Source organism: Nipponia nippon, unplaced genomic scaffold (genome assembly GCF_047370975.1).
Source record: "Nipponia nippon isolate SJK-2023a ecotype South Korea unplaced genomic scaffold, ASM4737097v1 scaffold_9, whole genome shotgun sequence".
Taxonomy (NCBI): Eukaryota; Metazoa; Chordata; class Aves; order Pelecaniformes; family Threskiornithidae; genus Nipponia; species Nipponia nippon.
The window spans coordinates 13,405,126-13,421,104 of record NW_028262413.1 but is presented as its reverse complement, the minus strand read 5'-3'; the positions used below and the strand labels follow the sequence as shown (position 1 = coordinate 13,421,104).

General features: G+C 40.8%; 1 protein-coding gene across 7 annotated transcripts in view; it reads right to left on the bottom strand.

The window, feature by feature from the left end:
- Nucleotides 1–15,979, bottom strand: part of LOC104016941 (contactin-4) — a 353,560-nt gene that overhangs the window by 61,251 nt on the left and 276,330 nt on the right. For all 7 annotated transcript variants that reach the window (XM_087743644.1, XM_087743651.1, XM_087743647.1 and 4 more), the window contains 3 exons: nucleotides 6,828–6,964; nucleotides 5,172–5,301; nucleotides 1,180–1,330 (listed from right to left, as the gene is read on the bottom strand). In XM_087743644.1, the coding sequence (XP_087599770.1) occupies nucleotides 1,180–1,330; nucleotides 5,172–5,301; nucleotides 6,828–6,964 (418 nt within the window). The remainder of the gene's footprint in view (nucleotides 1–1,179; nucleotides 1,331–5,171; nucleotides 5,302–6,827; nucleotides 6,965–15,979) is intronic.

The window sequence follows — 15,979 nt, the reverse complement described above, 5'->3', positions numbered from 1 at the left end:
ACTGTGCCAGTGAGGATGGGGAGATGGATGGAAGCTCATGAGGCTGATCCTCCAAAACTTCCAGTATTTAATACTTCCCATCCTTTCTGCAGTCTTCATCAGAAGAGCAAGTTATTTCAGTTTTAAAAATCAATATACCTTGATCTATTATAACTTCGACCTTGCACAGCTTTGTACCCTGGTTGCTGGAGGAAGCTCTGCGTAATTGATCACCCAACTCTTTTTATCCCAAGAGGTGAAGTCGAATGGTCCATAGACAATAGCTTTGTAAAGACCAGGTAACAGGCGCTAAATAAGTCACAAGTAAGTTGTTCATTATTTTATCCATCTGGCTCTAAATGAACTATAGCTTTTTGCATACTCGTATACATCACCATAGTATATATTTCAATGTCCATTACAGGCAGGCAGGTTGGATGGAGCAAGATTAGACTTTCCAAGACAAAAGAACAGCTCTAACAGGTTTAAGCTTTTAAAAATAAAAATTTCCTGTAATTTCTGGCTTTTTGACCCTTACTAACAGGACAGGATTTTTCCCATCAATCCATGTGGCACATCATATTTTGGAGGACTGTCAAGGACAGCTCAAGGCGCTTTACAAGTGGGACAGGTAACACAACTGCACCTCTACACAGTCAATAACAAATCATTGCAAAACCATGCATGCGAATTTGAAAGGTAGGCTCCTGCTTCCTACTAATGCTCTCCTTTCAAATTAAAAAAAAAAAAGAAAAAAAAATGACTTGACCAGTCTGAAAAAGCTGTCTCCAAGTCAGGCGTTAGGACTGCCAAATTAATTACTGACCCCAAATAATTCTTGCTTGTGGGACATTGAGTAATGTACCAGAGCAGTGTAATTTTCAGTGGAGGGTTTTATCTCCTGGGAAGTTTTTTGAAAAACAATGGCTATTTAGAGCAATGCAGAGGCAAAAATATTTGCTTTTTAGAATGTATCTTTATCAGCTTCCTGGCAGGGATGCTTTAATAGTACACAGAGACTCGGATGAACACAATGGGAATAGAAATGTCACCCCCAGCTCCTTGAAACAGCACTAGCTGTTTTCACATTTATTTGCAAGTCAATTTTGGGAAGCTATTAATGACAAATTTAGCTTTCATTGCTGAAAGCCCCTGGGTTGGAGCAAGCTAATGAAAGAAATGGTTACTTTAAGACATTACCTCTCATTTTCTCTTAGGATGTCTTTTCCTTTCTTCCAAGAATAAGTAGGTCTGGGGGAAGCTTTCGGCTTACACTCAATGATTACTTCACCACCCACTTTAACAAGAGTTAACTTTTTCAAGAGTGTTTTGGAAAAGTCTGGACCGATGGCTGAAAGAAAAAAAAAAAAACAAACAGATCAGAATTCCCTCTGGAAAAAACAAAGTCAGGCTCTTTTGAACATTACAGTATTCCAGGGCTGCTTCTCACCTGCAATTCCTAAATGATCTGACTTTATGAACTATATGCACATATGGATGGGGCAAACAGATACCTGAATGCTTCAGCTCTTTACTTGTTTAGAAATGCATGTTCAGCTACAAACCTCAGAAACCAGTAACCTCAGCAGGCAGCAGAAACCCAGTGTCACACACGTCTTACTTGGGGCAGCACCCCTATGAACTATGCCTGCATGAACTGTATAATGTATTTCCTTTTTTGCACCATAACAGTGTGATCATAATTTTGTTGAACATTGCTATGTGCAGAGCAACAGCATACAGGAAAATTGTCACAAACACAGAACCCACACAATTAATCAGAAATGTCAGTATTTCCAGAAAAGGTGACATTTTTATGCTTTATATTCGCAATTATTCCATAAACAAGGTCTTTTATTTTCATGCTGTAAGGGTGGGAGACCTTGACACGGCCAGGTCCTGAACCAAACAAAACAAAGCAAGACTTAAGTAGGCATCAGGGTACAAGGTACTCGCAAATCATCTTTCTTAGTCCCTCCAGGGCACACTCTTCTGTTTTGTGAAAAACAATCAGATATTCATTACAGCAAACACCAAAGCCCTGCAGAGAGTCTGCAGCCTGGCTGTAAGGCAGGCCTGGGAGGGAGGAGATGGTTTGGCTTCTGATTCCTGCCTCAAAGGATTTTTAATGATTTATTTGATGGGACCTGATGACAGGCAGAGCTTTGAGGCGACTGCCTCTAGACTGACTCTGGTAGTGAACTCCCCAAAGACGACCAGGTTTTATTTATATCAAAGTAGGACAATTAAGTTTTTCAATATAGACAGCTCTGAGCAAATAGGTGAGGCAGCTTAAAGGTTTTATGAATAACTCTTGCGCTGCTCACTATGCCTTTGCTGACAAGAGCTTGCTTTCTGACAGATCAGTGGCAGCAAACTCTGCCCAGTCCCCTCCAATTCCCTCCATCCCCTTTGCTAGCTGCGTGCCTGCACCCTGCCCATCCTGCCCAGTCCCTGTATCCCCTGAACTTGCAACATTTTCCTCGACTTACTTTTTTGCTGCACCCTGGGAGGTGAGAGTTTAGATCACTGTGCACTGCATCTGCTTGATGCTCCATAAAATGATCTAAAGCTCACCTGAAGCAGCTGGGGGACAAAACCTGCCATGTAATACAGAAAGCAAATTCATTTTTCTTAGGGCATCTCGTCTGCCTCAATTCTTTTGGACATCATTCCTGTCGCAAAAGAGTTGAATAAAACATAATACTACACTGATAATGGGATGGGCTTTATGATCGAATAGGTCTCGTCTTCCACTTTCATGAATCAGAGTTCACTCATGTCTGAGCTGTCTCGTCTTCTGTGTCTAATCATAGACAGCCGACTTCATTTTAGCATAGAGGAAAACATGTATGTTATTAAAGCCGATAAAAGAGCCATCTGAAAATCAACACCGGCTATGTAAAATATTTCAAAACTAAAGGAGGCATCCTGAGGATGACTTCCCACCAATGCATTCAGAACCAGATGGATTATTATTTATATCATATTATCATAATTAATACATTATCACTTCTGGAAATAATTTCTCAGATGATTGTACAAAATTTATGAGCAAAACAGATTTTTGAATAATCCTGTTATTTCCACCTCTGTAGTGAACAGTTTAGACTGGGTTTTTTATAAGTCATTTGCTGCACTACCACAGCTTCCCTGTGCCACTTCAGGAGTAATGCATTTAATTTCTTCACACCTTGTTTGTAAAATGAGGACTTTAATTACTTTTTTTTCCACTCTAAGCCCACCCTTCCTTTTTTAATTTTTTTTTTTTAAACATTTAGCCTGAAAACTCTTTAAGGCAATGACTGCATCTTCCTCTACGTTTTTACAATGCTCAGCACAACAGAATCCTGGTTTTAGCTGAAGACTCCAGGCATTATAATTGGCAACAATAATAGAGAAGAATCACTCTGAGAAAAGCTCTCTCTGTAATTTTCCATTTCTCTTTTTCACTCAATTTTGCTGTAAGTCTCACTTGCTGTTAGTGGTGTTTAATCATTTCAAGTGCTTAACTTTGGGACCTTTTAAAATAACCATTTTTATACTCAGAAATATCTGTTTAAAAGCCAGCATTTCTCAGTGAGAGCTCAGAATATTGACCTCCACTGAAAACCCTAGTGAAAAGGACAACATGCTCTTTTTCTTTAAAAATATGCCAAATTATATCACAGATCCATAGAAAATAATCTGCAGCACACCATTCTGGTACTTTTCACGTGACATACAGAAGCAAGATTGCATAACCTGAATGAGAAGTCAGCCAAATACAAGTTATCTGGCAGGTTTTTAAGAGCAGGTTCTCCAAGGTCTTTGCTTTTTGTGCAGACACGAGGTTGGCCCCTGGATGCTGCGGGGCTGCTGGGCATGGGGAGGCACTGGAGGTACCCACCAACAAGGGCTAAGCCTCTGTCTTCTGAGAAGATCTGCCTTCCTCCCAAAGGCTCATTTTTACCAGGGTTTTGAATAGACAGGAAAAGCATCAGTGGGTTTATCTTGATTTCTTTCACGCAGTAACACATCCAATAAATCTTAGCACGGTGAAGTATAATTTATTGAGCATTATTGTACTTTTCTTGAACAGCAACACTGACAATCTTTCAAATAAATTTTTTTTCTACGCAGGTATCTATCGCTGCTGATAAAAAATGGCCAGTAATTGAAAATGCCGTAATCAGAAAAGACCTCATGCTTTGTTCTTCAGGATAAAGCAGGGAATGATGCTATTGAACATTCGCTTTGAAAACAATGGAACCACTATTCTGTAATTATGAATTCTATTTAACCCTTTGAAACTATGTATCTATGTTGACATATCAGTTTCCAGGCCTGCCACTCGTATAAGAGCAACATTTGTGAATGAGGTACAGACTTGCAGGACATCTGAGGCTGGCAGGGACTTCTGGAGATGGTCCTGTCCCACCCCTGCTCAAGCAGAGGCAGCTACAGCAGGTTGCCCGGGGCCATGTCCAGTTGGATGTTGAGTATCTCCAAGGATGGAGATGCCTCAATCTCTCCGGGCAACCCGTTCTAGTGTTCAACCAACCTCATAGTAAAGAAGTTTTTCTTATGTTTAAATGGCATTTCCTGTGTTTCAGTTTGTGCCCATTGCATCTTGTCCTGGCACTAGGCACCACTGAGAAGAGGCTGGCTCTGTAATCTCTACTCCCTCCCATCAGGTATTTAACCACCTGGATTCACAGGAGCTTCTGGGACAAGTAAAGTAGGTGTACACAAAACAGGTGGGGCAGAAGTTGTTTTTCTTGGTAGGGTTTGGGACAGGAGTGTGACGATTGCCATTAGAATCATGAAAAATCTATTCAGACAGGTGGTTTTTCAGCATTTCCTCAAAAGAGTCAGTCTCTGCAGCCCATGAGCAGGCAGTTACTGTCCAGTATGCTCTGAACTGCAATACTCAGGTTTCTCCACCAATGTTTCTAACCAGTAAGAGGCTGAGTGAGCTTGCCAGCTCTCCATGCTCAGTCACCGGGATAAATACGGGAAGATGGGATGATGTAAAAAAAAAAATCTGTTCTCTCTCTATCTACTTTCTGAAGTTTTCATTTCATGCCTTACTTAAAAACAGCAACTTCTCAAAAATCCTCTGCTTTAGATGCTGAAAATTAGCAAAACCAGCTTGGGTCAAGGCTTTGCTTGTTTTGGAAGGTTTGCAGCGTTCAGGAAAGTAAACTTACCTATGACACTCAGTTCTGCACTGGCAAAAATGATGCCGTATTTGTTTTCCGCCACACACTGATACATGCCGGCATCTGACAGGCTGACATTTGTTATTGTGAGCAAGCCCTGCTCAAGCTGAACTCTGCCCTGTAGGAAACAGTACAACAAATAAAAAAGTAAATAAGGAGATCCCTCCTTGGAACATAAACCCAGCGGCTGTTGTGCTATATTTCATACCAAGGTGGACAAAAAAAAGTAGCAGTAATGGGAAGAATTTGCATACTCCAATCTATTTGTCTGCCAGCTAAATTTATGTCAGGTTAGATACTAAATGGTAAAACCAATACAGTAGTTGGTAAATGCAATTTAAATTGGAGGACTTTCCCTTGACTTCTCATTGATTTAATACCCAAACCATTTAGATTAATATCCCTTTCAAGTAGATAAACTTGAATCAAAAAATGCACTTTTGTTCCATAGTGGCATATCACAGTCAATCGTATTCTTTAAAACATTTAAAACAATGGTATTATGAGTACATATGGCAATGAAGGCTGGTGAGAGTGGTTGCCATCTTAGCTAGCACAGAGAGAAATACTTAAAATCCTCTGCAGTTTACTGAAAACAATATAGATGTTAATAATTTAATGATCCTTTACTTCATATCAGCCACTGACGTGATTTAAGTACAAGACCATCTGCTAGTGACCAGCATGAAGCAAGTGAAATTAGCGTGTGGAACAAAAGACCAGGGTATCATTTGTCAGCCTAAGGATATGGAGCTCGTGTTATCAATTTTAATAAGTACAGCAAAGTGTTCCCTCCCTCCCCAGGATTTTCACCATTTAAAAAATAGTAATATAAAGAGCTATTGGCTTTCTACTTGGCCGTAGGCTGGAAATTTAATGTTTGTGCAATCTTTCTCAGGGTTTCATCAAATCTAGGCTGCCATATTCTTTCACAAGAAGCAAAGGGAAAAAATGCTGGCTACCTTGAAACCAATGCTTTGGTGACTTGTTTTAGTTTGTGGTTATAATGGGGGGGATCGTGGGACTGAGCGATGACCCTCCAGCAAGAGGCTGGGCAGACAGGGCAGTGGAAGGGAGTGCGTTTCCCCAGCTCCTGCGCATCACCCTTCTTTAGGCAGCTCTTCGTGTCCCTGCCAATGGCAGGCCATGCTCCTGGTCACCCGCACGGGGACACAGCTTGGCAGAAGGAGTGGGAATGCCATTAAAGACCAGCAGAAACGCTGAGGTTTCATTAGCAGCTGAAGTTTACCCGAACATCATAAACTTAAAAGAAATGAAACAGGGGCAATCATTTTCTGGCTGCAGGCTCCATAGTCCCATTTCGCCATACCCTCCTCTTCACAAGGGTCTCTCCACCCTTAGGTTTGTATCATGGATCCCTCATTTCAGGGAGGACCTCTGAACATAGAGCTCCTGTGTGTCCTACTTGTCACTAACAGCAGACCTCCTGAAGCCGTACAGAGGTACCCACCAGCCATGACAAGGAATTGCCTACACAGAGGGAGGATTTCAGAGCATCACCATCCTTTGTATTTCCATTCCAAAAGTAACAAAACATGCAGAGATGAGAAGGCTGGCAGGGCATAAAAGCACTTGCAGAACCTATGACCCTCCTCCCCAGCGAAGGGCTCCAGAGGTGCCTACCTGTGGCAGCAGCGGCTCCCCATCCTTCAGCCAGCGGTACGAGGGCTTCGGTCTCCCGCTTGCTCGGCATTCCCAGACAACGCTTTCCTCTATGGCTGCGTGTACATCGCTGATTTTCTGAATCCAGTTGGGCTGAGCTGCAATGCAGAAGTAATGACTAAAGCCTTGTGTCTGTAACCAACAGTATGCTCTCTAGGTGCAAGCAAATGGCCATTTCTTTCTTCATTAGCACATTTATGAGTTGGATTTAATAACATGCTTAATAATTGCTAAAGATTTTTTTTTTCCCCAAGTCTAGTTCTGCTTTCTGAAGGTGGCACGTGCACGATCAGAACCTGTTTTCATTTTATTTTTAATAAAAACACTTAATGAAGAAGAGTAGCTTCAGAAATCCTTATCATCATACAAAAACAAAGAAACAGTTCATGGGCTGCCCCAGTGGAATAAATGGCACTGTTAGACCCCTGGTCCTTCAAATAGAGACATTTTTTTCTTCAGGATCTATATGACTTAGGCTTCAAAGCTCTAAAATTTAGCATCCAACTTCAAAACTTGTGATTTAGAACTACCTCTGCATTGAAATTAAGGTTATTCCAATAACTTAGGCCTGCATGGTTATAGGCACTACTTCAGGATGAAATTCTCAGCCTTTTCTTGGATTAGGGCCATATCTACAAGTACTGCCATAGGAAGCTCTTCCATGTGTATGAAAAATCTTTGGACTCAATAATGGTATTAATGATATTGAACAAACGTAGAAAGTCCAAAAGCAGATATCAGAGATACATATTGGTAGAATTTAATGAAAACTGGCACTGGCAGTTTTCAGACACTTATGAGATCATATTTTTAGTTGTGTTTCACATATTTTTATCAGAGTTTGTTGTTTGTTGGCTTTTTTAAAAATACAGCTTAAGTTTAGCCAGATGCCACATGCAAATCAAATTCTGCTAAAATTGCCACGTGTTTTTGGAGACCATAAAAAACCTCTGGCTTTCTTATGTTACTTTCATAAACCCCATCTGTCTAGACATACCTACAATACTTTTCAGAAAGTCCCATTAAAAAGGAGAGTGAGTTCAGATTTTTTTAGTGGTCATTTACCCTATTTTGACATCAGAAAATCTGAGACTTAGTAGGAAGATATTACCAGCAGAGGTCTCCAAGAACCTGGTTAATACTTTTTTCCATGTAATCAGGTAAAAAAAAAAAAATTAAGATTACTCAAAAACAGGTAACAACTTTATATATCTCCCTTTGGATAGGGACAGGGGCCAGAGAAAGGTCTGAGAGGATAAATTAAAAAATATCATATCAAAATGGAAAGTTCAACATACAGTTGGTATGATTATACCTAAAATATTGGTATGTCTACCATGATGTGTGGCTGCATATACACATTCAGAGAGCTGAGTGCCTTTTAAAACTGTGTTCAGGCTGTGAGAGATGTGTGCTTAATCCCACACCCACCGCACTGCATGCTTCCTTTCTCACGGTGCCTACAAAGCACAGAAGAAAGCTGAAGAACTTTGCACAGCATCTTAACTCCAAGGGACTTGCAAAAAAAGCAGAAAGGTGAACTGAATATGATGACAATGCAGAAGCAAAAGAAGTAGCTGAGAAGGAGAGGTAAGCAGTGTTTACTTCTCTGACTGTCCCTCCTGCCCCTGTAGTATTATAAGCTTGTTTATTATCTGTATCTAAAGAGATACGAAAAGGAAAGCTTTTAAATGTAGGAAGATGAAAGTCAATTCTGTCATCTGGAGTAAGAACTTGAACAATTCCATTGAACTGAGACACCCTGAGCAACTGCAACGGGTTCAGTGGCTCAAGGACATTTGCAAATTACTCATGAATTTACATATTTACTATTCTAACAGCATCCAAGTCATAATTTTGAAGAGTCTCTTATGATACTGTAAAAAGGAGCTGTATAAAACGACACAGATTCATTTGCCTTTTTTGCAGTACCGAATGCTTTAGTAATTTCCCACATGAAAACAGAAAAATTCAGACAAAACAACTGAAAGTAACCTGTAAAACAAGAAAACCCATGAAAGGTAAGGTGGGCTCTATAACACATAATTGCATGCTACATAAAAAGAAAGATAATTCTCGTGTGAGGAGGAAATAAAATTCAGTCTTTATCCTTATTTCAGGCAGACTCCCCCAATAAAGAAAACTCTCGCCCAACACAGCAGAAGACTTTACCTGTCCAGTCTTTCTGCTGTACTTTGCAGGTTGCACATCTGAACTCCTGCTCTAAATAATGGTGCTGAGATTTAAACGTGGTGCTGGATGTGCTGGCAGCTGCCACCCCTGCTATCCATTTCACTCTTTTGCACAGCACCCGCAAGCCGCAGCCTTGCACCATGCACCACTCTTCATCCCCTCCAGTTATTTTAACCAGTTAAGCTTTCTGCCTTAAAGCCATTTATGGCTTTACAACTACAGAATGAGCGTAACAGGTCAAAAAATAAATCTCAGTGAAAACCAGGAGTCCTTTGTTTCACAGGAGCTTTGTTCTCTGCTGCTCTTTGGGAGACTTTTCTAATTAGGTCAACCTCTCCTTTCAACAGTTCATTTCAGAGAATAGCAGGCATGCTTTTCACTTAATCTTGAGTAATACACAAGGGTTGGTTCATGCAGCAAATATGTTTGAGCCACCAAATGAGAGTCACCATAATATAATGAAATTTGACAGCTTCCCATTGGGGATCATACCAAGACATGGTAATGTGACACAAGATTTCAAGCATGATAATTAAAATAATTCAAATAAGGATATGAAACCAGCTCCACGCTACAACATTTTCTGGTATAGTGACATTATTTGAGATAATGACAAGGTTTAATTTGTGACTGGTAGCAGTGTTCTAGAAAAAGTCCTTCGGATCATTTCAGTGGTGCTGACCAAAGACGACGCGTTCTTTCATACGATGGGTCTGGAAATATTTTGGCCCTATTTGGAGTACTTAGATATTACTGGCCTTGGAAACACTCCGGAGGAAAAATCTTTAGTACCAACTAAAGAAAAAAATTACATGGAAGCTGATTAAGAATTCATCTGAGTTGCAAGAAAAATTCATATGCTAAATCTATGAAGTGGAAGAAAAAGCTTAGAAATATAAGCATGACTCTTACATAAGGATAGCTTTAAAGAAAAATATCTCCCTCCTAGGTGATGAGAGCTGTCTGAAATTTGTACTCAGGGGGATGGAAGAAAAATGATGGCAGCAGTTACAAAAAAACCTGTTTACCTTCGATCACCTTCCAGTCTTCAACAATGCAAAGTGGGGCATTTTAAACCAGGTGATTAGGAAAGGATGCCCAAATATACTCTTCTCTAAGACCAAAAAATCCAGAATGAGTCTGTCCTTCATTGCAATAAATTGAAAGGCAAAAGTAGGCACTGGAAAACTGGACCAGGAATCATGTCCTAAAAGGCATTTGAAAATTAAATGACACAGCCGGTGATGATGCATCACATCAGAAATGAGTAACAAAACCAAAGAATTATGGGAGCAATGTGAGAAATAAACCAGAAATAAATCTGTAGGACTTTGCCATCATCTGTGAGTTCAAACCAACCAAAAAGACTAAAGCAAATGAGGTACTAATACATACACAGAATCCAATTCTCGGTCGGTGTGTATTGAATTCAGTGTTCCTAAGCCAATTTATAGCAGCTGATGACCTAGTGCAGGCTGTGTAATTCATCATTAATGGCAGATGAAAGGCTGAATGACTTGTCCATTACTATATCTATTCTAAGGAGATTGAGACTGAGCCCAGGATCAGAAAAGTCTAAAGACCAGAAAGCCAAGCATAAGAAATAAGAAAAACAGATGGGAAAAATACATGAGTAATTAAAAATAAAGAATGCAGCCAGTGTATAAGGTTTGTGCAGACAAGTGCACACGTCATCCTGGTCCAAACGGGGATATAGCTTCTGTAAACAAAACCCATATGTCCCTAGTTTGTTATCCTTACCCGTGATCAGGGGAACATGAAACCAGACTTCAAGTTATCACTTTTCCTCTTCCCTTCCTCTCCTCCTCTTAATCCCTTCCTCCTGAGCTCTACTGCCAATTAAGGACTATTTGCTATCTATACAACTCTTAAAGCTGCGCAAATCCTCCACCGTAGTAATCTGCTTGAATGTTGCATCTAAATCATCTCCACTTGTCTGCGTCTTTGGGAAGTTCACCAGATACTGCTGCTCGGGCAGGATGTCTCCTTTCTGCCTCTCTAGAAGGCTGACCATAGTGAACCAGTCTGGGAGTTCGGCTTGGGACTAAAATATTAAATATCAGAGGAAAAGAAACAGAGGAAATTTTGAAGGAGTTAACCTAGCTGATAAAAATAGTTAAATTGTCCCTACCTCTTGTATTTACGTCCCATTCCATAAGCTATTCTGCACCATTACGTGACTTTCTCTCCAGTTACACCAGGCACCAAAGGACTGTAGGTATTACAGGCACGTTCATAAAGACCAGTCCTCAGGGATTTAGTTATTTTTCATCCCCGACGCTCTAGACTGCAGCTACCCAGGGGAGTAAGGGAGGTGTGGGGTGCTCTATGAGTATACTGCCTTCACACTCTTCATTTCTCGTACCTATTTGTATTTTTGCTTCTCCTGCTGGAGAGTTATTTTTCCAAGCCAAAATGATAATAATTTGAGCACTTTTTCTGAAGCTGCTAAAAATTGATTTCTCTATAAGCAGGTTTCCCTTGGAAATGGAAAAGCGGAGAAACATGCCTGTTCTCTGTGTAGAAACTTGTTCTGGATGCAAGACTTCCCTTGGGCAGCGAATTATTCAAAACTCAGAGTTACTCCTGCACTAAAGTCTGAGAAAATACGTATTCCACTGGCAGGAGTCAAGACATCCTTTCTCCAAGTAGTGATTTTCCCCAGGGCGAGTGTAACCAACCGAGATTGGGCACTGCAACGATTGCTCCCAAGGCCAACTGTCCCTTTCTGGAAGGATGGATTTGGCTGCTGCCAAGCGTTTAAGTGGTGGTTAACCAAGACTTAAATTGGCACAATATTCTAAAACAACACAGGATTTGAGAACTTTAAATAAAATTAACATGGAGATGCTTGAAGGTGAGAAATCAATTGGCAATGTATCTGTGTAACAGGTAGCAAACTGGGTTTTCTAGTGAGGCATGTAAATTATAATTAATAATAATATATACTTGTCCTATTTATGTGAATTTTCTTGTATTTTTCTAAATCCAGAAACTCATTTTATTTCAAGTGGCTTTGAATCTTCAGTAAATTATTTGTGATCTGGGACCTAAATAGAGTAGAAACATACAACTGCCTGATTTTCACTTATGCAAATTTCCTTTTTAGACCTCTAACCATAATGAAGAGCATAATATGATTTACATTTGAGGTTGTTTTATAGAGCGGCATAAAGTAGCTTTTGCACAAATAAAACACAGGCCCACTGATGAAAGGGGGACTCTCTTCACTGAAAAATTAAGGAGCCGCATAAATTCCTGGTGGGACTTTGATTTGAGAAGTATTTAATCTGAAAAGTGGCCCAGCCAATTAAATGGCTTCTGCTGAATATCTTACAAAATGCTGCAAAGAACTGTAATTAGTTACAAATAAGTCTGTCTCTCTGCTAATGCGGATGATGCTGCACCGACACTTTTAGAAACGATTTTAACTGCAACTTTTTCCTCCTTGCCTTGGCTTGCCAGCAAGATGCTGGGCAGGGAGCAGATGAGCTCAGGCGAGAGAGATGCTGGAGGACCCCAGAGCAACACAGGCAATGCCAAGTCAGTACCTGTGTCCGTGCCAGCCGAAAACGAGCCATTTCAGTACTTGAATATTTTCCCTCTCTTCCAGGCTGTGTAAGACAGTGTTGATCTGACTGGAAAGCCAAATGCCAAATTGCATGGTTTTGGTCATAATTGTGGCAGACAAACATTCCCAGTGGTGGTGAAGCTCTTCAGCCCCAAGCACCCTGGCCTGTACTGGGGTGCCTGTCCCCAGCCCGGCAGCCCTGCCTGCCCTGGTGCTGCTTTCTCAGTGCTGTTGCTACCAGTCCCATTGCACATGCTTATATTTGGATCACCTTGACTGACAGCTATTTTTCCTGTTTTCTGTTATATACATGTCATTGGGGTGGGGGATATCAAGATGTTGCATTGTCTCATCAGAGTCAATATAGGAAAGTCTAAATGCACACTGAAGTGGAGCCCAAGGAGTAAGCAATGGCACAAACATCTCATTTCACATGTTGCATAAAAAAATACACTCATATTTTAAAAAAGTCCAGGAAACCAATACGCCGGTGTGGTGGTACGGAGACCTTTGACAATGGTCAGCAGGGAGAACCCGGCCAAGGCACGTCAGCAGAGCTGCAGAGGGGTGCGAGGCTCTCATCTGTTGTGGGAAAGGCTTTGAGCACAGGGGTGAGCAGCCGCAACAGCGCCTTATGAGTTCATTGTGCTTGTGCATCTGCCTGTTGGCTCTTGTCCTATGCTCAGGACAACCTTTCGGTTGCGACTGTCTGTCTGACAAAGGAAGACCTGATTGAAATGGCACCTAAATTTCACATGAATGAAACAATGTCCATGATGATAACAAATAAGCATCTCCTTGACGCTGGTTTTATGAACGAAAAGGCAATTTCTTTTAAAATTAGCTAGCTAAGGTAATCTGTTTACAGTACTTCTGCCAAAAAAAAAAATCATTGGTGTTGCTTTCTGCTCAGGATATAAATCTTAGCTTTGCTGAGGGTTATCAAATTTAAAATTTATGAGCAGCCAGATTAAAAATAGAACCAGGTCAATGGCAGTGCTTTGGAAATGCTGCGGATCAAAACACATAGCTGACGGCCTGGCAGACCCTTGCCGCCAAGTTCAATGGAAAAGGAGGCACTCGGAGCAGAGGCATCGGTGCAGCCAGCGCTGTGGCAGTGATGTGCTCTGGCTGTGCCGATGCCGGCTCCTGCTGGGGACCTCACCTGCCTCAGCCACAGGGATTGACCTGGCCTGGCTCACAAAGGCGCGGGGTCTGTGGGGAACAAGCTGCAAAGTCAGGGACGCAGCACGACGTGCATTTATGGCTGCTAAATTAGGGTGGAAAAGAGGAGGTTTTGCAGTTTAATTTGCTAGTACTCAGGAGCTAATTTGAGGTATGTGGTATCTGGTTGGGAATGGCAGACAGAACAAGAGACTTACCACAAGAAAACAAGTGATATGTCGTTCAGAGTTATAATAGTGAAGGAAACAGGTATAAGTCACTGTAATTGCATTAACATTAACATGTTTTCTATCATGTCAGTCTATCTATCAAGTAGGACATACAGCACTCAGAACAAATGCTTTTGGAAAGCAATAAAACAGCCTGTTGCAGGGGCTCAAAGCACTGAAAATGGAGGAAGAACAGATCTTGCACTTTTAATTAACCTTTCCTGCTGCAACAAGAATGTCAAACAACTTCAATGTCACTGATATGCTAACAGAGGAAAAAATAAACATTGATACAAGAATGAAATACAGCAAAAGTCAACCTTCCCTGACAACTTCCAGGAGCACTGAAAGAACCTGACAATGGTGGCAACGCTGGGTTATCTACAGTGAGCAGGCAAATTTTAATTTAATTTTCTTTTTCTTCTTTTTTTTATTTTATACTATGCAGAGAGGCAGTTATCTGGGTTGAAAGGAGCCACGCCGTTAGAGCTAGATTGCGATCTCCAGGGCATGCGTCGTGACAGAGCATGTCACCGTGTGTAGGTGGTATGTCCGACCGCCCGTATCACATCCTCCGGAGCGTTTCCTTCTCCGGGCGCCAGCCCCAACCCGCCAAAAGCAACGTAAAAAGCTCTGCCAACATTACAGTTGTATTTCAATAACGACGTAACACATCTCAGCTTTAAAAAGAAAAATTATTAAGGAAAATTACTTTCTTTCAGTTTCAACTATTCGTATAAAATGTTTACATTAAGTTACTTTCCCTAAAACAATTTTGTTGCCACATGAAACTCCAGAGCCTAGCTTACAGCAAGCAAGTTTTTTTAAGAGATCTGTTTTCAGTACTAAATGGCTGCCAAACACAAGTTATTCTTGAAAAGTGAATGCTTATAAACCAGTAACTCATCATCCTCAAGACAACAAGGACGATATTTTCGTCAATTATCTTTAAAACCAGTAACCAGCAGAGGTGGCAGGCTAACACCTCTCCATAAGGAACTCCTCTGCTCACATAAGGAAAAGCGGATGTAAAGATAGTTTCCAGCATCATAGGGAGAGAGGACACTCCTCTTCCCATAAAATCTTGAGCTTCTTTGCTGAAATGCCATCTTGAGTGTGAAAACCAGCACTAGCCATGGTGGCAGCTTTTGTGTAGGATCTGCAGTCCTCCAGGAATGGGATCCAGACTAGTAAATTCATTACGATAATTAGATTATAACTTAGTATATGCTATGGTGGGAGTATGCCACAGGCTCGATTTACTGCTTTGCAAGGAAGGCAGGTTTGGCCGTGGGTTGAGCAAAACTGTACAACTGATGAGTCTTTTAATTTACTGTCCACATGGGAAAAATCAGGAGAAACATGCATTGTTTGACAAACAGAAAAAGAAATCTTCAAATCTTTTAATTAAAAAAAGAAAAAACAGTTTAAATCAACCCCAGATTCTTTCCTTAACATGAAAGATTTCACTTTCTTCTTGCTATTTCACTCCTTTTTAATGTTTTCTCATTTTATATTTAACTCAATTTTAAACGGAGAAGTGTTCATTTGAAATGGAAGCCCCAAAAGTTCTGATTTCTAAATGAAATGACTTTTAGAAATATTTCCAATTTTAAAACATCCCTATATATGCCTTTTTAAAAAAAAAAATTACATTACTCACCAAATTCAATCCAGTTTTACCAGGATGATGAGTTCCCAAACTCTCTTTCTGCGGCAAATTTACTCTAAATCAAAAACATTCTTCTCATCTCTGGAGTTCAACCCAATCTTCCCTGCTGACAGAAGCTGGGCCCTCAGGAGCATTTGGGGGAGAAAACACTGAATTTCTCTCCATGTGTTCGATAACGAACGACACTCTGTTATGCTCCTGAAGATAACAGGGCAGCAACAAAACAAAGATTTTTATGACGGTGGGGAGGTCTCTGCATGCC